The sequence below is a fragment of the Bactrocera latifrons genome, unplaced genomic scaffold, assembly GCF_001853355.1.
Source record: "Bactrocera latifrons isolate USDA-ARS-PBARC rearing strain unplaced genomic scaffold, ASM185335v1 scaffold_58, whole genome shotgun sequence".
Taxonomy (NCBI): Eukaryota; Metazoa; Arthropoda; class Insecta; order Diptera; family Tephritidae; genus Bactrocera; species Bactrocera latifrons.
The window spans coordinates 1,047,080-1,074,313 of record NW_017537245.1 but is presented as its reverse complement, the minus strand read 5'-3'; the positions used below and the strand labels follow the sequence as shown (position 1 = coordinate 1,074,313).

Genomic DNA, 27,234 nt, shown 5'->3' with positions numbered 1-27,234 from the left:
GTTGAGTTGAGATCGCAAAGAAGATTTTCGAATCCAGAGAATGACGCTCTAAAATTGAGCCGAATTCGAAAAACCCCGAATTCGCTGTAGACACTGAAAGCCATCCCAGCGGAAGTTTATAAAAAGTGTATCAAACATTGGCTCGAGAGCTTGTTTTGAAGGCGAAAAGAAAGATTTGTATTAAAATTCATGAAAATGCATTTTTTTTACCAGTCCAGACAATTTTTGATCAGATGGTGAAACATAATTTTATCACAATATAGTACCATAGATCCTTACGTTTGCACGATGGACCACTTGGAAGGTGAAACTATCTTGAAAAGAACAGAATCAACAGACTATATTATAATGGAAGATTTAAGGCCGAATTCGCGAAAAATACTCCAGGAAGAAGAAAGTGCGCTTTCAGCCATACAAAGGAAAGATATTCGCCAGGAGTGAGACCTATTTTAAAACAAAAGTCAAMTCATTCTTAGAAAATGGWRAAAACATTTCTTAAGTTTAAGTCGACTAATGGCCAACGGCGTTATCCGCATCACAAACCAAGTGTRCAAGTRGTACAAAGCCTTCAAAGACGGTCTTCAACTGTACTGAATGAAAATAGGATGGCAAGAGAGCCCSACATCTTTCGTGARTCCGTTCGAATGATTTTGGTGCAAACAAGTCGACAACCRTCGGAATGGAGGGAAAAAAACTATCTGAAAGAAAAAGAACCACGCCAAAGTCGCTCAAAATCTTGGTGCGGCCTGAGTTGTGGAAGAATAATTCATAAATTTTACACGATGAAAATGCACCAACGAATCGAACCACAATTGACTGAATTTAAAACCAAATAAGCAATCAATACCATCGATCGTTAGGCTCTGTGGAACCCGTTTTTAGTCGATTGAAGAGATAAAACAAAATTCACTGTAGGAGCTGAATGCCACCAAAAACTGCTTATGAAAAGTGGAAGACTAGAAAAATCATTGGCATTACATCTGGGGGGATTACTTTGAACGCTACAAAATAAACATTGATGAATAATTAAATATTTTGTGTTTTGTAAAATTTCCTCGTACTTTTTTGTCGCATTGTATAGTACATGTACCATTGATAATAAGCAAACAAAAAACAAAGTTTTGCATTCACAAGTGCATACAATCACTCCAGTCTGCTTATATTGTTATCAGATTATGAAATAGTTTTCGAGTTGTGCCAACAATTTGAGAAAACCTTACATTTTTTAACACTCAACATCTCTTCAATATAAAACTGCTGTTTATTTTATTTTGCAATAATTTTACCACTTATTTGTGACCTCAATTAACCCACTGTACTCTGTACAGAGTGTAATTGCGGTAACGAATCGATGGCATTGATTTAATCGATTGCTAACCACTTCTTTTGCCTGCGGTTCATTGATCAGCGGAACGCTCGACGCCCCCACAATAGATCTGCATAAACGAAATTTCAAAGGTTTTTTTTTTGACAATTTGTTGCTAAGTTTGTTAAACGTTTGTTGACGGATTTGTCTATTCAAGACAATGCGCTTCGATCGCTCAACAACATAAGTTAAAAAACCCTTCAAAGAAAAATGAATGAAAAAGACTAATGGAAGGCATTAAATTAATAAAAGTATACAACACACAAAAAAAAAAATCTTTTTAAAACCACAACAAGATTATGACAGATTTTTAAGCAACAGCAAGAAATAAAAACAAATTTAAAAACCAACAAGCAATGATATTGAAAAAGGTGTGAAAAGCTGGAAAAATTATATGGATGCGCTTAGAAAAGTGGAAAAAAAAACCCGAAGGTCCGACGAAAATAGATTTTTGAAATTAACAACAAAAGCCCACRTGATTTTCAATTAGTGACAAAATAAACAAATTTATTATTGTAGCTCATCAATGAGATACTCGCAAGGGTCAGTTGCATTGAGCTCGGTCACGTTGCATTATTTACACTTTGAGGTTACAGTTTTTTAGGTAATTATCACGTGAGAAAATTTGTACGAAAATGCAATTCMATTACGAGACTAAGCCGAAGTTTCATTCTAGCGTCGTTAATCCGCCATTGTTGCAACAGAGTTGTGTTTGTCGTTGTCCATTGTTTGCTGTTGTTTGTTATGGGCGGTCACGGAATTTACTCTATAACATGTGAGCATCATAATCAATGTTTATAACCTAGCATTTACGCGTCTTTATTGATTGGACCTTGTAGGCTTAAAAAACAAAGAAGAAACTGCATTTAAGACTAAAACCTGCAATGACGCTGCAAAAAAAAAATGTTTAATAATGAATACCTTTATGTTTATGATATATGCGCTGGTTTTATGATTTTAAGTRGTTATTGATGGGAGGTATTTGTTTTGAAAAATTACCATTGATAGCTGTAGTTTATGTGCGCTACGTAGGAAGAGGCAGATTCAAGGTTAACCTTAAGCTTCATCTTAACAACAAGCCAACAATCTTTTGAGTTATCTTTATGCATATACGTATTGATTATATAAACATATGTGGAGGTATATTTATGTCTATGGATTTATATACCATAAATCTAAACGGGAATTATGACTCAATTGAAGATGTTAAAAGTAAATATATTGAACTAACCAAGATGTTATGTTATACGAAATTGATTAATAACCACACTCCCTAAGTTGAAGTAATAAGAAAAACATTATAAGAGCTCTTAAAAAGGTTACAATTTTTTTTATGAGAATTACACCATTCAGCAACATATGTATCTCTGTAGTATCTGGACTGCCTTAGTGTCCAAGAAGACGACACTTCGACAAGTGAAGCTACAATCGAAATATTTCAAACGAGGCGATTCCTCTCTTTTATTGGGGAAAACACCGCTTACGCGGTTATAGCCGAGAACCGYAGAACTTTTATCTCGAAAACTTGTAACGCCGAGTCATCAGTTGTTGTCATCGTTCATGCCSCTGCACTATGTACAACCTCGTTTGGTATCGAACGGATCGGTCCTTCGGAAGCTTTTAGAATTGGTCAACGTAATCGTAGTTTATTTTTTTACTATCGAAGGGACTTTAAAATCGACAAGAGGTGGTGAGTATCGATATATGTACCTTTCACAAGTCGATTGTAAATGTTCCAGCCTGAAAGCCACACAGTTAAGGTCCAACCAGTTAGTCTTTCGCACAGTATGCTCGATAGAATCTCATGTGCGATGTTGAGGATAATTATTACAAAGTAGTTGGCGCAGATTGAGAGTCTCCGTTTTAGTGCATTGGGCAGAGTACACTTAAATTCYWATTCTCGAATATGTTTTCGTCCGACTATATTATATAAAGAAGTTGATGCTTGGCTATCAGTTCTTCGCCGCACATTTGCACTCGGCCCTCGCCGCTTTGTTGTTCGTCAGACGGATAATTGTTTTTCGAACTTCTTCATGGTCGGGCAATGSAACGTCTACTCCATTGTCATCGATTGGGGACGCGGGTTCACCATCTCCTGACGTTATGCTTTCACTACCATTCACCAGCTTAGAGTTGCCTCCACAATTTTTTATGCTCTAGGCACTATATTACCTCTGGTGTTTCTACCAGAGTATGCTCCGGTCTCTGCTGGAGAACGATCTCACCGCCTGCCCAGTTCTTTTGGGATCAAAAAATTTCCAGAAAGATGGTAAAATATTATAGCTTAAGATGGGCAATGCTTTRAATAATACTATTGTACATGTTTTMTTAAAGGSTTACRTGGGTTTCAGAMGTATATTTGAATCTATAACAGAATATTGTTCAAAACACTCAATTTGTTCCAGTAGTAGTTTTGGAGATTCAGAATGTGAAAGCCTATAGACCCAATAGTTTGTTTTACAAAATATATATAAATTTTATTATGACAAATGTGATTTCTCCTTTATGATTTTCAGGAAATTGACTATTTGGCAATGGTAAACAAGAACAAGGAATTCGAACAACTGTATCGAGGGCAATATTAAGACCTTGGCCAGAGCGAATTTTCTCAAATGTTAAATTCAGACAGCAGAAATACAATTAATGCGGTTAATGACTTCGCTCCAWCACTTTTTGGTATGTCTAACCTTGCACCACAAGCCARAGACAGCTTGACAAGATAAATCATTGATAAAGAATCAGACAGCTTCCTCATACATATACATAAATCTCTCACTTTCACACCTGTTTCTGTTTGGAAATAGCAAAATTCGCACTTTTAAACATGCATACTTACACACACCTACACAGAGCACCCACAACCAATTCATCAGTCAACGAATTTGTCTGTTGGCAAACACCAATTGTTGGTGGGCGGTAATTTGACGGACTCGCATTGAAACCAGGCATTGACTTGCAGGTGGCGTTGCCTCAATTTGCTCGTATGTAGGGCAGCGTTAGCGAGCAAATAGACAAAAAGCACGCATTCAAACGCTCAAATGGCAATTGAAGAAACTCATAAGCAGCTTACAAAAAAAAAAAAACACAAAAAATAAAATAAACAAAATAGATTAAAAAAATAAAAATAATGAAAAATAAATAAAACACTGAAAAAACTACAGTTTGTTGGTTGTTGTATGCATTTTGAAAATTTATGCTCATTAATATTTGTTGCGGCGAATTTACGCGCGAAGCACGTTGCACTCGCGTTGCACCCCCAACTCAGCCCGACCAGGCAACGGCGCTTCTACAATACGCATTTTAATGGGTTTTTATTGCAAATGTATTAAATTAAATTAAATTAAATTGCTTTGTTTATTTACATTATTTATGCGCAAATGTAAGTACTCTAAAGTGCCTCGTGACGAATTGGTTCGTCAAAGTGTCGGAAATTTGTGTTTGCAACATTTTGTGATTATCTGAAAACATGAAACCGTTTGGCATAGCTGTTTTATTTTCGTTACAAATGAATGTGTATTCAAGTAGCGTCAGCGTGTAGTCARTTATTTGGTCAATAAAAATTTGTCAATGGAGTTTATGGACCCATTTAAATGTGTTGGTGAAATTATACGAACTTCTGGCGGATTTGGGTATTTTTAGGTAATTGCACCAAATATTTACGATTAACATAATATTGCGTACTTTATGACAGCGCAATTACTCGATTCACATTTAAATGGGCCAAAAACTAAAAGGATTTTGAATCCACAGTCCAAATTGTCCCGTGCCTGTAAGATAATGTAGTGAGCGTAGTATTGCTTCGGCTATCRCATCAATTGAGGAAGATCCAAATCAGTCTCTCATACGTTATTCTCAAGCGTTGGACATCTCGGTGACATCGTTGCGGCAAACTTTGCAACAAGATCTTGGCCGACATCCTTACAAGATCAAATTGACGCATAAATTGAAGCCGCTCGAACACCAGAATCGTCGTATGTTCGTGAATTGGGCTGAGCAGCAACTTGAAAATAATCCGAATTTTCATAAAAAAATAATCYTCAGCGATGAGGCTAATTTCTGGCATAATAGCTTCGTCAATTAGCAATATATGCTTTATTGGTCAAGCAGTAATCCACAGGTATTCCAAGAGTCACACATTCCGGCGTCATTGGGCCGTAGTTCTTTCGTSATGATCAATACCGGCACGTTACTGTGAATTGGAATCGCTACCGCTCAATCGCTACCGATAACCGAATGTTTTTGGACCAAATTGGATGATATGGACTTGGACAATATGTGGTTCCAACAGGATGGCGAACAAGCCACACAGCGAATGTCGCAAACGATTTATTGAAAACCAAGTTTGGTGACGTGTTGTCTCACGAAATGGACTCGGTCGTGCGATTTAACGTCGTTAGGCTATCTCCTGTGGGGCTACGTCAAGTCTAGTATGGCCTATGCCAATAAAAGCCAGCGACGATTAATGAACTTCGTACGAATATCCAAAGTGAAATGGCAACGATATCGATCGATTTAAGTATGCTTGATAAACGTCGAAAATTACGGTCAGCGTTTGACCGCTTGCAGAAGCTCTTGATGACCATGCAAAAGAAATCGAGCTCCAYACATAATGGCATCGAATTTACTTTCACAGAAATAAGGGGTCAGTAGGGTAATCTAGCCTGTTTTTTTGACATTTTTTTCATAGAAATTTTTATCCTACAATAGAACTCTTAAACAAAATTTTTCGGAACGTTTTGATGAATGAAATGGGTTTTTTCACTGGCGGACACGATTTCTCATGTTTGGCTCATCTAAACCACAAAAATCCAATTTATTCTTAAAAAGTGCGTGAATGGTTATCATATGTACTAGAATCATGGTCTAATGTAGAAAAATAAAATATCAATTTATGTTTTTTTTTTTTAATTCTCCCAATGTATCCAATGTGTTTGTAATGTTTTTTACATAAATTTTGTCATACCATTGTCAATAAGTTATAAAAACAAGAAAAAAACTTCAGCTGCACCGAAGCTAATATACCCTTCACAGGTGATTTTACAATATATTATACTATTCGTAGTACCTTTTTTTTAGTTGGATCAGACCAATAATCTATAGTCTTTTTTTAATTTTTGGCGCTCGCTTCATTTCATATTCCCACCTCTTAAAATAGAGAGCTACCTCTACAGCTATACATGTATGTATATCCCGCACATTTCACTAATTTCGCTAATATCCCACCCAGTAATTTTCCTTATAATTTTTATCATCGAGCCTATAACCACAAATGTKCATAAATTATCCGTTTACTACCAATTTATTACCAATTAGCAATATTTTTTTTAATGCCACTATGATTTATGTTACATTAATATTGAAAGCGAACATATTCGAAGTATACAATTTGAATTTCGCTTCAATGCTCTAATTTTAACCGTTATTGTAAGGGCGTGTAGGCCCAATAAAAAGTTGGTACAAATTTCTATGGCTGTCATTGCCTCCTGAAATGAATGATAAATCCATAAAAACTATGCACTTTCAACGAATATTCGGCACGAGGTGTTTGAAGATGCGCAACACGAACCACAAATCAATGCAATAACTGTAACTAAGTTATGCGCATATTGTTGAAAATCAAAGTCAATTTCAGGTAATAAAAATTAAGCCCTTACGCATAACAAATTCCAGCTAGTCACAAAGCAGCCTAACGGTTTTCTAAGCGATCACTCGCACCTTGCACCAAAGCACCGTTATAACCTTACAAAGTGCGTAAACAAAAACTGTTAAAATAAAATTAAAAGTAACATTTAAACGAAAAGTTGACAAAGCTAGTTGAATTCTTTTCAGAGGTTATAGTTTTGATTGCCTAATTTAAATGCGTAGACTTTATTGTTTTGTTGTAGTTGTTGCTGTGCGTTTATGTTGTCCTCACTTTAGTCACGCATAATTCAAACTGACGTTGACATGTGACCATTATCGTTAATTGCCCGATGAGTGAGGCAGATTGACTAAATGCCCCGTAGGAAACTCGTTGAATAAATCCGAAATAGAGGTAATCCCCAAAAACAATAAAAAAAAACCAGTTCGATTACACGGAAGCTATAATACCTGTCATAAACAAAAGAATTTTAATCAAAAACTTGATTTTGAGCGCTCAATTTGTATGRCAACTAACGGGTGATCCAAGTAAAGGTGCTTTCTTCAACAGCCGGTTTTTGACAGATCACGGTGAGTCACGTCGAGCTGTCATGATATTTGTGTTCTACTGATCGTACAATTCGCAACCCATCACCAATCTTAAGATCCAGCATWCATTATTGAATAATATTCGACCGAATAGACCACGACCAGCACGCAGTGAAGAAACTCGGACTGACGTATGGAACGACTTGGCGCATTTTACGTCGAGATCTTAAATTGAAAGCGAACAAAATACAGCTTGTACAAGAACTAAACCAGCTCGACCTTCCTAAACGATATCTCTCCGCTCTTGGGTCTTGAAAAGTTCCAAGAACGTCGGACGCTTTCGAGCCAAATTTTGTTCAGCGATGAAGCCGATTTCTGACTCTGGGTACCCATTACAAAGCAAAATTGCCGCATTTGGAACGAAGAGCAACCTGAAGAGATTTCATCTAGAAAAACCAACGGTTTAGTGTGGTTTGAGAACCGGTGGAATCGTAGTTCCATAACGTAACCGTCAATTTCGACTATTATCGGGTCATGATAACCGACTATTTGGTGTCTAAAATTGAAGCTCAAGATCTCAACGAAACTTTTTTCAACAGGATGGCGTCACTTCCCACATATCGCATCAATCAATGGATTTATTGAAAGAACACTTCGGAGAGCAGATAGTATCACGTTTTGAGCCGGTCGATTGGCCACCAAGATCGTGTGATATGACTTCGAACTTCAAATTCTGGCACTTGAATCCGTTCTGTTTGTATGGCAACTGTATGATATAATGGTTCAATATCTTCATAAACTTTATAATAACATCTAAAAGATCGCGAAGTTTCTGTTTGCAAGGTCTTTCATCTGGAAGTCATATTGTAGACCCACTATATGCAGCTATTCTACACTACTACCTCTAAAATTGCTGCTATATATGATTCCTACAGGGCCTCTAAAAGTGTAAAATGCTAATGAGCCATTCTGCATATCTACAAGCAACATACCTAGAAGCAAATACCATTTGTAGTAGAAGCAGTAGCTTGCTTTTATTATTTGGTAATTAATATGCAATTTGCACAAACAAATATATGATGAGCTAACAAATTGTGAGAGGCAGAGAATAAAAGTTTAAATAAATATACTCACTTGGTATAATACAAATAGTTTTATACTTAGGTATTACAAACACAAAAACTACTGGAAACCAAAAAGTGGGGACTCTATTTCATTGGGAAATAATAACCAAAAAAAAAACCCAGTAAATTCATATTTTAGGTAACGAGAGATAAGTGATACTGCTCCATGTAAACAAACCACATCTATACATTAACCATTCTCCCAAAGGGTGACAACAATTGCTTCTTCGGCATCCATTTTGCTATTCATTTGTTATAAGCCATGACTGAGTACAGTCAGTACACTCAGTTCCTTTTGATATTTTCAGTTTCGGCTTATTTTTTAAGCCGCAATCTCTGGCTGGTCTCGCCAAGTTGCGCTGCTAGTAATGACGCTTTTGATGAATGTAGGGTCCTCACTACGTTGCCAAGCATAGCTTTCGCGACCTCTATTCGCTATTTTTACAAAAGATGGTGTTTGCTACCAAGATTCAAATCTTTTGGTACTAGTCAAGCATTGATACGCTTCCTACCCAAAACATTAACCTAAATGCATTCAAGCGATCCACAAGAGATTTTGAGTTCTTCTACTATGGCTCTGATGCCTGATTTTCAAGCGCCACGTCTTTAACTTTTTCGATATTACCTTCATTAACAGAGTTGGAACGGTAACTCACATGAGGCAAGTTGTCGATGATGTTACGAACGACCTTTACTGACTGCTTTGTGCTACTGAAATGCTTGTGTTCGTGATAAAATAGACTCCCAAAAATACTCCTGTGACATTTTCTATGACTCCGTAGCCGCAATCCCATGGGAAACGCAAAGTTTCAACCGAACTCGTAGTTCTCCAAGTCGGTCAACTCTTTTATATGGTAAAAAATGCCAAACGTGCCTTTCGTGTAGTAAACGAACAGCATCCAAACAAATACTAATGACATATGGAGCTCAACCACAGGCGTACCTAAAATGATTGTAACAATCTATTTAAACATTGTAAATCTTTCGCGCAGTTTACATGGACCAATGCGGATTTAAATTTGACTAGATGTTATGTCGCTAACGTATGCATTTTTCTCACTCAGAGTTGTCTATAAAGGTTAGATATTGTCTCTTACCAACTGTATACAATATAGTCTCTATTGGTGCTTTACACTTGACACAGCGATAGTCCCGTTTCTCAACGGATAGGATAGTATTTTCCTATGAACATGTTCGCCGGGTGAAGTTCCTTGTTTTGACTATTATTTGGTCTCGAATGTGTACCAATGGATCCATGTTTCGTCACCATATACAGCTGCGGAAAAATGGGACAAGGTGAATTATGTATCGGTATTACTTAAGAACGGAACCATTAGTTCTCCAACTCGGTSAAGCTTTCGATATAGAAAGCATACRCAAGGCTAAGAAGGTTTCAGTTTAGGAAATTAAAAATATTTCACTATACTAGCTCTAAGACTGTCACAGAAATGGTATAAACTTTAATATGGGAGATTTATGTGTGCCCAATAATGAAGAAAAAAGCGACTAACACGAAACAAAAATAGAACATAATATCTGTTCGAACTCTTTAAACATTCAAGAAGTAGAATATTAAGCAAGTTCCATTTCCCACAGCGCATTAATCAATGAATTTATTGGAAGAACATTTCGGTGAGCAGATAATTTCATATTTTGAGCCRGTCGATTGGCCACCAAGGTCATGTGAAATCACACCGTTAAACTTTTGCCTGTGGGGATATGTAAAGTCTAAAGTCTATGTGGACAATCCCGCTGCGATTCAGGTCTTGGAGCAAAACATCACGCAAGTCGTTCGCTAGTTACAAGTCGAAATGCTCGAACGAGGCATCGAAAATTGGACTCAACGGATGGACCACCTGACACGTAGCCGCAGCCAATATTTGAAAGAGATAATCTTCAAAAAATAAATACGAAAAATTGTTCYTTCGAATGATAATAAACATTCCGCATTAAATTTGAAGTTTCTGTGATTATTTTTTAAAAAAGTAGGGAACTTTGAAATGAATAAACTTTTATAAGAATTTCACCTGTAAAGGGCCTCGTTACTTAGGTGCAGAGGAAGTTATCGTTTTTGCTTGCTTAGATTTAATTGTTCCGTATATAAAGTTTGATTAGAAATATGAAAATACTTTTTCGACTACCCAATATGCAAGTATACTTGTATGTATGTATGTATATTTTTTTTGAAATTCACATAAAGCCGTTCGGCTGTCGGCTTGTCATGTAATAGCTGCATAATTAAAGCCTACGTGATTATGTAGGTTACATACCTACGTACAKACATACATATGTACATATATCACTTACAATAACAGTATCGATACCTAGTATTTACCACGCAATAAATGAGGCGCTAAGCCCCACAACGCTCGTAAACTGCATCACCAGCACGCAGTGGCACTTGCTATTGTATAATCAGAAATAAAATCACAATAAAATGGATAAATATTCCACCAAATAAGAAAAACTGTATAAATCTGCATTATTCACACACACACACATGTATAAGTACCTACAGAGAAATACAAAAACATTGCGTTCTGCTCCAATTCGATTAATCGGCGCTACGTCACGCCAGCCGTTAGGTGTCATGACATCACGAAATCGAAGCGCCAAAGTGTAACCACTAGTGGCTTAATGAAAACAATACACACTTTACAACAACAAAATGACCATTAAATCAGCTGAACCGAGGTTTATKTTGACTTCATTTACAAAACAAAAACAGAAATCTCGAACTCACGCATTAAATCTTCCAAGCCTGCAATGAAAGAAAGAAAGAGGAGGACGAAGACGCCGCTGACTCGGTGGTTTTGTAATGCTAATAAATTAAAAAAAGGAAAGCAATTCCAAAGCAAACTCATTACGAACGTGCCACATTGGTTTGAAATTAAAAGAGTTCAAGGCAATTCGGAATATTTGGAGTTGACAAAGCTTTGAGCTCGACGTCTATTTTGAAAGAGCAATTGAAATGCATACGTACTTCGCACAAGCGGCGGGTGGTACTTCAAATCATTCATTACATTTCTTCAATTTCAGTAATGTAATTAGTGCGATGTCTACTAAGTGGACATTTGACACAGTTTCGCACCCTCAATGGCTGTATTGTTGAATAATTTGTGGAAGAGTACGAGTTTCTTGAGTTGTGATGATACTATACTCTTGGTTAGGCAATGGCAAGTTTGGCTACAACCGATAGAGGTCCGTCATATGACCTCAAAAACAATATTTGGCTCAACCGGCCGTCGGCGAAGTGTCAGTAATAGATTATCCGGACCGAATTTATGTTAGGCTTAGCTTAACTGTACGGAAACACTCTAGCTTTTCGGTGCCAATGGATATGCTATGATGTCCCCAACGTCAAATTTTGAACCTAAGGGAATGACATTTAGCTTCGGCTCAATGTTTTCGTTTCAAGCCAGTCTGCAGTTGGATATCGGTCAAAGAAGTTTTCGGTGAAAGAGATCAATTTGAATCCTTATTAAATTGTTCTGATACTTGATTCCAATATAACTACCGACCATCCRCACAATTCAAGAAAGACGACTATATCAGAATTCAACAAATTAAAAGCCACTGGATTATTTCTATCACAGAGTGGGTATAAACTAAGATCTGCAATTCTAAGTTATCTGAACACTTTGCTGAGGCATGGCCACGGCGAATATCGTATTCGATGGAACGATGAGCTGTACGKGATATACGACGRCATTGMCATAGTTCAGKGAATTAAGAGACAGCGGCTGCTCTGGCTAGGTCATGTCTTACGTATAGACGAAAACACTCCAGCTCTGAAAATATTCGACGCAATACCCGCCGGGGAAGCAGAKGAAGAGGAAGACCTCCAGTCCGCTGGAAAGAYCAGGTGGAGAAGGACCTGGTTTCACTTGAAATCTCCAATTGRCGCCGCATAGCAAAAAAGAGAAATGACTGGCGCGCGTGGAAAGGAGAACACGATCTTCTTCACTAGGRTAGAAAAAATTAATTGTTGCCTGGATTTGTTGAAAGCTTCATTATTATAATCTCCTGATTTGGGCCTTAAATGTTTAATATCAATAATTCCGTTTTTGAAATCGAATTTCCTCTAGTGAACATAATGCTTTGCGGAGGCATCAAATTTTACACCAGTTAACATCGAAATGTAACGTATAGCGATATCCGCTAACCTTTAAGCAGCGAACATAAGATAATCTTGCAAAACTGTAGTGGCCAACGATGAAGTTCGTAAGATACGGTACAACGAAATACCAATCTAGCTTTCTTCTGACAAGACGAATTCCTATGCAAGTCGTCATTGGTTTTTTTTTTGTGGTGCCCACTGGATTATTAGGCATTCACCTGCAGAACGAGCGAACCGCTTTAAGTTGATGATGATATGAAAATCAGAGTATATCGGAAATAATACCGAGTTGCAAATGTCGGCTCTGATATTTCGTCGTAGTCTGATCCGGGTCAGTTCATTAAGTTCATTAAGGATAAGGTTAGAGTGGTGCATAGCGAGTATTATGTCGCCTGATTGGGAGTCTAAACCGTTGGAGCTCTGCTAATCAATTGAGGTGCAGTGTGATCGCCAAGTAACTATACGGTAGTTATCTATGATAACTGGCTTAAGTCTGTAGGACTAATTTGATGTTAAACTATTCAAGGGAACATAAGTAATAATATCTAAATAACACTTATTATGAAAATTATACAAACCTACATACGTAAAACTATTGTTGAAAGAAAATCACCACATAAATAAATTTAAAATCACCAAATCGTAATTATTATTTCCCTAATTAACATCAATGGCAACGTCAACCATGGTTGTTCAGACTGGGCAGCACTGTTCATACTTGTCAAACAGATTATTCTACGTCAGTGAATATACATTCAGATTTTTTCACTGTTTTTCACTTCGAAGTTGTTGCAATCGTTTGCAATTTTTACATTTCTTGCGAAAAACGATAATCGAAAGTCACAATTATGTGATAMAAATACAATTTAGTTAAAACTTTAKGAATTGCAACAAATTTTGCAGGTGGAAAAACATATTAATGTAAAAGTAGGTTGAGTTGAAAATTTTATGGATTTGACTAATTGAAAGAAAGAAAAAGTGAAGTAAAACTAAAAAATAATACTTGAAAGTTTCAAATTGGGTTGGCATTGGCTGATTGACTGGTGTGTCATCGGCAACAACGCAGTAAAGGTATATTWGTTTTATGATGGAATAACACCTACAACTTGAAAATAACAACAATCAGCGCTGTGGGCAGAATCTAACAAAGAAGTTGTTGTTATTGTTTAGTTCTAGACGARACATATGTCTGGTGTTTAGTGTTGAATGTGGACTTCCTCTTTTAAAAGCAACATTAACTTGTGGCCTCACTTTCCATTGATTTGTACGATTTACACACAACCACCCTCGCCGCTATATATAAGTTTATGGCAAACATCACATTTCAGGAATTAAGGGGCGCAGGGTTAAAAACGAAAGCAGAACAAGATACATGCAACAAAAATTAGCAAACAAAAAATCAAAACATAAATCTTACCCACACAAGAAAATTGCGAATATTTACATGYATCTAGTAGTTGTGTTGAGAACAAAACGTAATGAAGTAAATAAACAACCGCTCGATTGACGGAGCGATAGAATTAAATTCGCAATAATTGAAAGCAGACTCACACACAAAACAGTTCGTTTGAATTCGAGTGAATGCTCGACGTTGCGATTCGTGCCATTTGTGAACAACACTAATAATTTATCGCTGATCTAGTGAAACTCTGAGACGTCTACGGGGAAATACATACATATTGCTCGTACATGTAATTTTCATTTATTACAAAGCAGCAGCCACTGGAATAGTAACCAAGAACCACGTAATTGAAAAGTTAACTAAGAAAATGTGTTGCTGTCAAAATTTAGAAATTTCAAAAGACTGCATACGGAGCATTAACAATTCAAATACATGTATGTACAATATGGTTGCTATGGACGTAATGGTGTGGCATAATTTAATTGACGTTTTTTCTTCGCACACGTCACAATGCAACAAGTGTTCTTTTGTAATATGAATCTGTAAATCTGCAAGAGGCAGAGTTCAATGCCAATCGATTTTTCTATAAACTTTCCATTTTAGTTACAATAATTGATGTGTTACATACTAGGAATTTGAAGTGTTCTGGGAATCAGCAGATGTCATGCAGCACATTAGTAGTTTTTTTTTTTTAAATGGGCGCACTACTTTAGACATGCTGGTAGAAGTTAGCTTAACTGATTTTCCTTTGAAATCTCATTTGCATATTTTGTATTTGCATTACATACACGTTTTATAATTATTTACTGTATTATTACAGGTATACCACAAATATAAATCACTCAACAACAAGCATCACATTTAATTTCCTTGGAAATTTCATTCAACAATTGGAAAGATAATAAAAATAACAAATGAAAAATGGATACAGCCGATGCTTTGATGGAGGAGAAGAAGTTGCTGGCGGAAGGGAAATATCGTAATTATATGTCAAATATTGATAAAGCGTTACGAAACTTTGAATATTCAAGCGAATGGGCTGACCTTATATCAGCGCTTGGCAAGCTTAGCAAGGTAAACTGAACATATGCTGATTGTACATACATACATAAGTCATAATGATATTTGGTCAAACGTCAATTTCAAATGTATTAAAGAGGAAGTTATATGTAAACAATGGAATGTATTACAAATATTTATTTGCTTGACAGTTGGCTAAAAGTATTGTGCAAATTAAATATATAGTAGATAAATGTGCTGATAATTTACAACTGACTCATACAAAGTTGTTTATTTATATGCTTAAAGATAAAAAGTGGTAGTATTGATAATAAAACGTGCGCACGAAAGCATAAAATATATTACATTTTTGTGATTACCCCCTTCAATSATAAATAGCTTCAAACCATATTTTATTTTGTTGGATGAGTAATAAATTTTAAGGCACAACAGCTGGTAGTTAAATATATCATATAAGCTGTTGCTTAAATTTTAGTTATAAGTATAATTCTTCTTTTTATACCTTTAACAGGGTTTAATATTATATAAGTATGCCACGAAGTTKTTAACMAAAAAAATTTATGAAAATGTTCATCATAGTCGATTTAGCCATGTCCGTCTGTCCATTGAGATATTGATTTGAAAATTTGTACATGTACTTTTCTTATCAAGAAGTTGCTGAGTAGACAACTACAYTATAGCTTCGCTGCAGCCGAAGTCAACGTTTTTCTGGTTTGTGATAAAGAATGGTCAAATTAAATTAATTACTGAACCACATACTCGTACTGTGTACACTGACGCATCAGACGTAAAAATAAAAGCGTTAATAAATATTGATGGATACAATTTAAATGTATTATTAATTGTTGATGACAATTATTATGAGTAAAGCCCATATCTTCAAATTTGTTGTGCTTACAACATTGGGTCACTGAGCCTGCTACGTGAGTCTTATCAACTCACACGTTTAAAGTATTTTTTGCAACCATTTAAGCAGGCGATAAAGAATTCCTTTGTTTTCAAAGTAATTTCGGTACTTTACGAAAATGCGCGGTGATAAGTAAGAAAAAAATCAAGAAAATAAGTGATGTTACTAAGTACAAATGCATATATGTACGTATGTTCATCATTTGGGCTATTAAAATTCAACATATATACACATAAAAATTGCTGATAAAAATRTCTGTGCCCTTTGCTGTGGTTTCTAATTATATTTTCAACGATAATTGTTTTATAATWACAAATGTAGACATGTGGCATGTAAATTACCATTAATCGTATTATAATTTCTGAACTTGGAAATTTTATCAGTCATTCAACTAAAATAATATATTTATGTATATATATTTGATATACATTACTCTGCAGGCAATATCCGGCAATACACAATACCAAGTAATACCGCGACGCATAAAAATCTCAAAACGTTTGGCGCAATGTATGCATCCAGCACTGCCATCTGGTGTGCATTTAAAAGCACTGGAGACCTACGATGTCATCTTCGGCAAAACGGGCGCAGAACGTTTGGCGCAAGAGCTTTTCATATACAGGTTCGATGCATTGACTGTACTTCATATAAATTATTATAATGTTTACACATTCCTATATATATATATTTTTTTTTTCAACCAGCGCCGGTCTGTTTCCACTACTCGGTTATGCGGCAATGAATGTGCGTCCAGCACTTTTGGGCATTTACGAGACCTACTTTGTGCCACTGGGCGATAAACTACGTCCAGCGCTTAGTGGCTTTCTTAGCGGTGTACTGCCTGGCTATGAGAATGGCTTGGATCATTTCGATCGCACCAACTCGCTGCTTACGCAAGTCTGCACCGCCGTCAATCCAACACATTTTTACACCGTGCTCTGGGAATGTATGGCAACAAATGCTTCAATACGTTTGCCTGCCGTCACCTATCTGCTTGAACACTTCAACAAACGTTTGAGCATGCAGGAGCAAGTATTTATTATGGGACATAATCGTGATATTATGATGTCCGGTCTATGCGCTTGCCTCAATGATAGCGTTATTTTAGTRCAACGTAACACCTTAGAATTTCTACTACTCGGCTTTCCCATGCATACCATCTACCTAACCGAAGCRGATCTCATCAAATTGGTTACGAATGGTTTGAATACAATTCTACGACGTGATATGTCACTTAATCGCCGTTTATATTCSTGGTTGCTTGGCAGTGAGGTGGCTAAGAATTCACCSACTTATGACACAGCCTCTCTAGATGGCGCACCCGCCGAGACGGAAACATATTTCGAGAAGCATTCGAAACATATTGTCATAAAATCTTTAATATGTACRCTGAAATTCAGTTTGGAGAGCAATCCAGTAGATGTGAAGCCCTACCGTATAATGGTGTCACTTTTGGATAAAGCGGAAATCGGCAGCGCTGTGCTGGACCATGTGCTCTGCGATATTATACGCACGATGTCGTTGTCGAGCAGCAGCAATGCAGAGGTGGTTAAGTCGGCCAATCTGCTATTCGCCACATTCGATCCAGTGTATATTTGGAGTTTTATGACCAGCATGTATGACAAATCGTGCAAGAATGTGAGTAAATGATAGTATTTATATAGAACCTTTTCGGTTATTGAGTTATTTTCAACATAACCTATATTTTTAAAATMTTTATTTTAATGTTCGCTATTTTCCAGACCAACAAATCGATGAGTCGCTCACAATCGAGAGGCAARTTATCACGCAGCATTTCGCGCAGCAGCAATGAAACGAAGTTTCAATGTGAAGTCGGCTCTGGCGATCCYAGTCTAGTGGAAATATGCTATCTAACCGAATTTTTACTAGAAACCATMTCCTTGGAAATGTACAATGAAACGACGCGCATTTATTTGCCAAAAGTATTTCTAGCTATCACACAGATGCTTACCATACACCTCGATAATATAAGTAGTGACGAAGTAAATGCTTCGCTGAAGCTGTGCATGAAAATTGTTTCACGCGTGCAGCCGATGATTACGTAAGTAAACTCTACGAAACCTAAAAAATAAATTTTTCAAATCTTTTTTTTTTTTTTTTAAATTATTTTTTACTTTTCCTACACACAGTAGCCCCATAAAGCTCGTGCCGCGCACCAATCACGGCTACTATTCATCGTCCGATGAGAAAGCTGGCAACGTCAACAAAAGCGTGCTGAAGAACACATCGATTGCGCAAGTTGCTGGGGCTATGTATGCGCTGGAGAAGAGCAAATCCGATTCCAAGTTAAATCATTTCTCCGGTGACGACAGCAATGGCGTGTCACAACATGGCAAACATAAGGGCGGTTACGCGCATAGCGCTTACACAGAGCCGCCAATGCGACGCTCGAACTCCAATCAGCATATGGAGCGTAAAAGTCCGAAGAAGAAGAAGGCMAAATCAACATCAAAGCTATCAGAACTAGACAAAGAGGTTTGAAATGCACCAATTTATATGCAAATATTCCTAAATTAAAATAAAATATTTTTTGCACACATTAGATTTGCCCCGACACCGGACAAATTATCGAGCCACAATCCTCCTCAGACTTGGACACGCCATTGAGCATTAAGAAATTAAAATCGAAAGCCACAAAACCGTATATGCGCATACGCACCAGTCCCAAGAAGACGCGCCCCAAGGACATCGCACTCAGCGGACCCAAATCGCTGGATCCAGCTTTACTGCAAACCAAGGACGAAACTGATGATTTGCCAAAGAGTGCACCAGCCACCGAGCAGTTGGCCAAGGATCGTGTGGAGGAATTGATTTTCGACTATAACGACGCTAATGCCAACAACGAAGAAGAATTCTCAATACTAGAAAAATGCATTAGACAATACGAGATTTTCTTCGAACTCTATTTGACACGTCACGTTTTGCAAATTAAACGCGCCACTGCCGTGGACGAGGAGAAATGTCGCATTAAGGTCGAAGTAGAACGCGAGCAGCCGCTTAGTGTGGAGCATATTTTCCAAAATGAGCAGATCTACGAAGACGCAAGCCCCGAACGGCTCTTAGAAATCGAGCGACTCTTTGACACGCTGCGCGTCAACGTAATGAGTCGCTCCAAACAACTGCACAGCCTACTAAATCGCTCCTTGGGACACACTGCTACAGCCACAGGCACCGACTCGACCACCAGCGATGCGAGCGATGATGGCGACGAAGCGCAAGTGACATGCGATGATAGAACCGAACGACGCATACAAGCGCTCATGGATCTACGTGTATCGAATAGTTTGCGTGGCGCCATCAAATTGGCCGCAAATTTGCTCGTAGAAATGTCCACATTCCCCAATTGCAATAAGAATATTGTGCTAGATAAGAATGACAAAGAGATACCGAGTTGGTTGAAGGTGCTCTGTCTGGTTACGGCGTACACGGAAAGCGACAAGGAAATGCAGATAGCAGCGATCACGACACTCTTCGATTTAATAAGGTATGACAAGCTTTATTTACACTGAAACAAATAATAGCAACTATTCTACGTTCCAGCCTACTAAAGTCGCAAATCGAACACACCACTAGCCCCGGCGTGACTTTCGTGGTGATGCTGCCGCTGCTCAAATTCGGACACGTCAGCTATATTGAACACAAAACGCGCATCTTCCAGCTGATCACCTCTGTGCTGTGGAATTACTTGGGCGAACCGGGTGTTGATCCAGCGCAGATCACATCGCTACTCTATCAGCTGCACAATTGCCTGGAGAGCGGTCTGGTGGAGACCATCATCGGCAATCGCATGTATGCGCACAGCATGCATCAACAATTTGCCGCCGCCGATGCCTTGGCTGCTGCCAGCTGGGGCATACAATACAGCAGTATGTTGCCGCAGACTGCGCTACGTAATTACCGTTACGATCGCGCACGTGATGTACAATTGGTGTGCGCTTCACCGGCGCGTCCAGTAGCGCGCGCTGCAATYGAACAGCTTAAAGAGAGYGAATCGAAGAGTTTTCGCAAGTTTGAGCTGCTGTGGCATTTGGGWCGTGACAAGCAGCCCTCGAAGGGTTTCGAAAAAACATTGCTAAAGGTATTGGATACGCTGGCGCTSCCACAATATATGTCTGTGCGCACTTGTGTCACCAAATGGTTGCAGTCCGCTTTATTGCGCGGTGATTTGCCGCGTCTCATCAAGCCGCTCTACAAAATACTACTCGGTCCACAAACGAAGCGTATTAGCATTATGCATTTGCACGTGCTSGAACAGGAGCGCGGCGAAGAGGGCAACGGACAAGCTAAGGCGAGCGACAAGCTACAGTCGGGYGGCGCGCAGAGCGACAATTCACTGGAACGTGATATTTACGCCATCAGTTCTGAGTATGGCAACGTTAAGTATCACATGGACACCTCGAGCAACAAGAAACGCAGTCCCATACGTAGTTTCCACAAGAAGATTTTCGGTGTAGCTTTGAGTAGCAAAAATAAAACATCGAATTTTTTGAGCGACAAAACACCCACACAAGCTATATCCGCTGCAGAAATACCAGAMGCCACCATAGGACTCATAGTCAATCCGCTAGACAATTCGCCGGACTTCGATGATGCCGAAGACAATGAGACCGAGTGCGAAATGCACGAGTTGACCTCGAAAAGTGAGGCACATTCCACAGCAAAGCCAGCAGAGCAGTCACAAAGCGTGAAGAGCGCCGTTGAGGATGATGATGCCGCCGAAGWGGAGGACGAAGATAAGGAGGAATTGGACGCGCATGATTTCGAACACGACTACACGGATGACTCGGAGAGCAGCATGTTCGATTCGGAATCGGAAAATCGCGAAACAAGCGTAGAGAAGGACGACAGCCTGACGATCAGCTCCAGTGCTGGTGTCCTTAGTAATGGCAATACCGCTGTGGGCGGCAATCTCAAACGYTTCGTCGGCGACTGCGARCGCGTAACTGAGTTACTATCGCAACACGAACGCACGAAGAATCGCAAAACGTATCGGCTAACGCGCGAAAAGACACCCGGTGATTCGAGCTTAGCTTCGGTCACGTCAACAACAGATGAACATTCTTCACTGGGTGCGCCAACACACATTTCTAGCATACTAGATGACTCGGCACATGCCGCAGATGAATATTTCAGCGCTAATAATGSCAGCGCCAACGAAAGCGCCGCAACAGAGACCACACTCAAAGATGTAGTAGCGCCAACGTCTGCGCAAACAAWCGAWACACYACCRCAGACACAACCACAACATAACGCGGGCAACGGCAAGCATAAGCGCGCGCATGGCGCAACAAAACTGCATAAGAAGAAACATGTCGCGGGCAAAAAGTCGCCAGGTGGCAGTGATAAGAAACGCATGAGTTGCATTTCGAAGACCTCAACGGACAGCAACAATAGCTACTCTGGGCTGGCCGGACCGCACAGTCTGCAGGAGGAGCCCATTACATGTAATTCGCTGCAAAGCGACGACGACGATGAGGAGCTTTACGAATCGCGTTCACAATCCAATTCGCTCACAACCGCGTCCACCATTAATGTGGAGGATAAACGACGCACGCTCAGTCTGGAGACAAGCCAGAAGCCCAGCCAACCGAAATCCGAGTGGGCGCTCACACAGGAAACAYTRGAGAAGAGCAAACAGAATTTGCAGATTTTACGTCAAAATGCCGCCGCCGCGCAGCAGCAGCAGCAGCAACAAAACGGCAACGCTGGCGGCGATGCGGGCAGTAAACGTTCATCGATGAAGAGCGCCAATTCAAGCATAAGCGCAGGCGACACATCCGCGCGCCTAGCCACTGAYCAAATGCCCACCTACTATCAGCATATGCTGATCTATGCAAGCGGCGCTTACGACACAAAGCAAACGTTGTACGCATTCCAAACGCTACGMAAYATCATCACCTGTGACACGCGCACTTTCCTYTGCTTGTCCATCACCACGTCCGTGGCCAGTGGCACGCTGAAACAGCTGCTGATACGTCATCGCAAATGCATGCAGGGCAAGGGCTTCACCGGCAGCATCAATAACACCGAGTACGCGCAGAGCTATCGCGCCTGCATGCATCTGGAGGTGTTGGTCACAATCTGTCTCTATTATGCGCGCGGCTTCTTCCATCACGAAGCGCGCTATGCGGACAGCGCTGCCGATGCACCCAACGCCGAAGATGTWATGGGCAATTGCCGTGTGCAGTTGGAAAGCGTTGAGCTGCTGTCGCTCATATGCGCCGAGCTCATTGATATCGTGCGCGGCATGGGCAAGGGTCTAGCCTATTACATCGCCGACTTGATGGCACGTTGCAAACTACAAAAGGTAATACTGCATTGTCTCAACGCATCGGTTAGCATGTTTAGCGGCCAACAGCGTCAGCAGAAACAACGCGCGTTCGATACGCTGTCTGCGCGCATACTGCATTTCAACAATCCCCAAGACGATCAATTGCACGCCGAATCGCTGCAATTACAGCTATTGCGCCTACTCATGTCTGTGATAAAACTTGAATATGAAGTGCAGCTGCTAAAGCAGGAGAACAGTGGRGCGAACACAAACGGCCCGGGTAGCAGCAAGGAGGATACTTCGGGCAATATATCACCGACGCGCCTCTCCAACATTGCGGGCGAAGCAAGCGCCACGAATGTCAAATACTTGCCCAACTGTCTGATCAGCCAGCAACCAATGTTTCTGGCAGCGGTGCTAAGTGCGCTACAGAATGATCAGTTGCGGCATCTACATCGCAACTGGACCGATCTGGTGACTGCATCGCTGAATTGCTTCAGTTGCGGCTCGCTTACGAACATCGTCATCAGCGTCGTACATCAGCTTTGTCACAATATTGATCGCATAGCGAAATTATCTTTGAAGGAGCAGAGCGGCTTTCCACCAGACTACGTTGTCTCCCAGCTAGAAGCCATTACCATACTCTGTCACTATTGTCTGCTCGACAACACACAACAGACTACGCTGTCACACCTCTTCAACCAGGCCTATCCGCAGACCAGCGTCTCCGCGCAGAGCTCCAATACCGGCCAATTGCTCAACAGCATTGTRCATTCATTCCTCTCCAGCGCCGCTGCGGCCGCTGCCGCCACATCRCAATCCTCGGAAGCGCAGGCGCCACGCAATCCTCAATTGCTAGCTGCACGCAATGCCGTGCTTTCACATCTCTCGCGCATCGTTACCAGCGTTGCGGCTGTGTGGGACAGTGAATTGGGTCAAGTGCGTCCGGTGAAGCAACAATTAATGGAATTCCTATCGCCGGTGTCGCTACATCATGGCGCAAATTTTCTGGCAGCCGTCGCAGTTACTTGGCAAGAACGCGGTGAAGCGTATGCCAAGCGCGCCAAACCGCTCTCTTCACTCAGCATACCCGAACAGTATCTACGCAATTCGGCGCCACAGGCGTGCGCCGAGCAATTAAGTCTCGTTACGCTGGTCTCCAGCATACGCGTCATGCCGATGGACTCGTTCGTGCAGACATTACATCAAGTGGTGCGCAATCCGCCGCCCATACATCGACCACCCGTGCACCTCACCATCGAAGTGAGCGCTTTAGAATTATTCTATTTTTACATGAAATCCGCACCTGCGCCACAACTTGGCGATTCGTGGAGCTCTCTATTAGCGCTATTGCGCGATTGTCTCAACCTCACACCGGCTGCGCAATTTGTCTTGCTCATGTTGCTCAATGAGTTCGTGCAACGTTGTCCGCAAATGCCGTTCCCCGACAAAAAGGATATACGCGACTTGCATGACGTCACCGCGCGGCTGGTCGATTCGCTGTCGAATGTGGCTGGCTCGTGTTTGGAGCAAACCACTTGGTTGCGCCGTAACCTCGCCGTCAAGGAGGACATCTCACCGATAACCTCGGAGGGTAGTCTGCGTGATAGCATCGGTGGCCAGCAGCAACAGTATGCTGTGCAAGCGCAAAGCGTTTTGGCGGCGACCTTAGCTAATTTATTGGACGTGGCGTATGGCTCGCAGGAGAAGGATAAGGTGGTGAATATTATAACGACGTTGTTGTACAACATTACACCATACCTGAAAAATCACACGGCGCGCAATGTGCCCTCCTTYTATGCCTGCTCCAGTCTATTGGCCAGCCTTAGTGGCTATCAGTATACGCGCAAGGCGTGGCGCAAGGACATGCTCGACTTGTTGCTGGATAATTCATTCTTCCAGTTGGATATTTCCTCGCTACCTTTCTGGAAGCAAATTATGGACAGTCTGATGACCTACGACAATACAACATTCCGCGAACTGATGAGTCGCGTGTCGCTCACACAAACCGGCAGTTTGAACATCTTCACGTCGCGCGAACAGGAATACGAGCAGCGCTCCATGTTGTTGAAGCGTTTGGCCTTTGTGATATTCTGCAGTGAATTCGATCAGTACCACAAGTATATGCCCGAAATACAAGGTGAGTTTCATTTAATCAATGAGTGGATATTTCGTGAAATTTGCTATGATTTATTGCCTACATTTAGGGTTCTTTCGGTTGATTGAAAGTTTCGAAAAAATTTTGTGCATATGAAAACTCATACAAAACTGATTGCTATTGTTTTTATTTATCCTCAAGCACTTATCTCACGAACATTTCTAAATTAAATAAATTAATCTCTTCCGCAGAACAACTCGCCAACAGCTTGCGCCTACTTTCCATGGTACCCTCCGTGCAGGCAGCTGTTTTCCTTTGCTTCCGTGTACTGCTGCTGCGCATGTCCGCCGATCACGTGACATCCTTGTGGCCCATTATTATCGCCGAGATGGTGCACGTGTTCTTGGCTATGGAGCAAGAGTTGAAATCCGATGGCGAGGACTTGAGGTGAGATTTTCTGGAAATAATAAAGTAATCAGATTAATTATTGTTGCTTCTCGATGCAACCGACAGCCAACAAATGCGTTTACTCTCCGGCATGGATGTTTCATGGTCATCGAATTCCTCCAGCAATGGTTTGAGTTCACAAAATCAAGTCACACACTGGCGTTCGGTGCAACTGGAGGCGTCGAAGCTGCTTGAATTGGGCTGCGTGCTGCCGGCAACAAATTTGCCACATTTCCAAATGTATCGTTGGGCCTTCGTGGGCACCGAATTCGATGTGCACGAGGAGGTGCCGATTATGAATGGCAGCTGTGATGAGCTGACGACGACCGCTACACTGCCAACGACAATCTATGTGCCGCACATACGACGTATCGGCCGACTGATGGACATGAAGTATGCAGTGCACTCGCCGGTAAGTCTCCGAAAGTCATTTGAAGATTTGAAGAGCATAACTTTTTATTTATATATACGTGTATATATTTATATATATGTAATTTTTTTTTTTTTTGCCTCGCAGACCAACAACGTAAAACGCGGTCGCCACTTGATGCTTACCTTCCAGCAAATCCATTCGCTCCAAGATCTATACGGTTTCTTCTCAACACTGAGCGTCAATTGCCCGAACCCACACAATCACGCCGATATCGATAAGGAGGTCGCCAGCTGCTTGGCCGAAATTGAAGATGTGCTTGCTAAGGATTTTCTTGAAAAGATGCCGACCAGCACGACACCTAGGTGAAAATTAGTGACGGCGATTCGTGAAGTTGCCGGCGAATTGGAGTCGAGCGGTAGCGCTTTCAGCAGTCGCGTCACCGCAGCTTGTCACTTCAAACTATTGCATTATCACAACCAGCAACAGCAGCAGCACCACCACCACCACCAGCAACAGTCGACGCATGCAGAGACGAGCTATACGCTTAGCAGTAGTCACAGCACTATAACAACAACAACTAAAAAAAGTAATTTCCCATTCTATGTTTGAGTAAAGCGCAGCAGCAGGTGGAAGACAAGAAGAGGAACAAATGCAGTTAAAGCATTTAGTGTTAGAATAACGGTAAATATTTGCGTAAAGCCGTGCGAGAGGACAGAACATAAATGTATTAAAGCAAACGTAACGGACCGCAATTTTAATGAATTTTAAGCTAAATGCCTATTAAGCAGAAAAAATACACACACATATACACACCCATACCTACCTACCTACCAATATTAACGCCCTGTATTTATATAATTAATTACTATTAGCTAATATGCGAGAAGAAAGAAAAAAAAAATATTATAAAAAAACGTGAAAAATGGCGTATTTGCGCATGCGCTGCATTATTATGATATACTTATACATACCTACATTAAATACATGCATACATCAATATAAAGAAAAAATATATATAAAGAAAAAAGTACATACACACATACATGCATAGAGTGTTGTTTCGAGTTTTTGCTCAGCAGTGTAAAATTGTTGGCGATACAAAGGCCACAGCTTACTAATTGAGTGATAGAATTTTAACACGAAGATAAAATGACGAAACAGATAAATGTAATAAATGTAGAGATGATGAAGAAGATGACGAAAAAGAAGAAGATGATAATGATGATGAAGAAAATGATGAAAAAGAAGGAGATGATATTGATGATGATGATGATGATGATGATGATGATGATGATGACGATGACAATGTAAGAGATGATGGTGATAATGAAGTAGAGAAAGGTTATGATAATGTTGAAAAAAATGATAATGATGTTTAAGCAGATGACGATGATAATGATGTAACGTGTACAATAAAGTAGCTGAAAGACGGATGGTGTCAATGTTGGTGTTGGTGCTGGCGTTGTAGTTTGCAATGAATCATAAATATAAATAAAAACAAAAAAATAAAAAATAACAAAAAACATGCATTCAAAACAGCCCCTCGCCACCCCATTGCCTCATCAACTGTCACTGTGTGCAATTATGTTTGTTAAATAAAAATTTTGTGTATTCAATTGTCTGTAGACTGTGCTATTGTGCGCTCTGCAGGGGCTGCCTATGGCTGCAAGTGCATGTGAGTATCRTTGACCGCTTAATGARCACTGTTAACGTTTGCCATCTACAATTACAAGGCAATACTAACGCGAGTATGCTGTGTAGGCGTGAAAGTATTTATTGCCGAGTGTTTGTCAACGTAACACGTGCAATAAATATGTATGTATGTATCTGTGTTTGCGGTGATTATTTCATTCGTGCTAGGTGTATGATATTACATAAAAACAAAAAAAACTTAACCAGCTGAACCGATGTCATAAT

The 27,234-nt window shown here is 40.1% G+C and overlaps 1 protein-coding gene across 1 annotated transcript; it reads left to right on the top strand.

Moving 5' to 3' along the window:
- Positions 1-15,101: 15,101 nt before the first annotated feature.
- On the top strand, positions 15,102-26,166 carry LOC108974699 (protein dopey-1 homolog). The gene is made up of 10 exons (XM_018942697.1): positions 15,102-15,254; positions 16,548-16,729; positions 16,812-17,745; positions 17,850-18,169; positions 18,258-18,603; positions 18,672-19,612; positions 19,669-24,539; positions 24,749-24,944; positions 25,011-25,356; positions 25,462-26,166. Exons 1-10 carry the CDS (start codon positions 15,102-15,104, stop codon positions 25,681-25,683), a joined length of 8,511 nt encoding a protein of 2,836 aa, XP_018798242.1. The 3' UTR covers positions 25,684-26,166.
- The last annotated feature ends 1,068 nt before the right edge of the window (positions 26,167-27,234 follow it).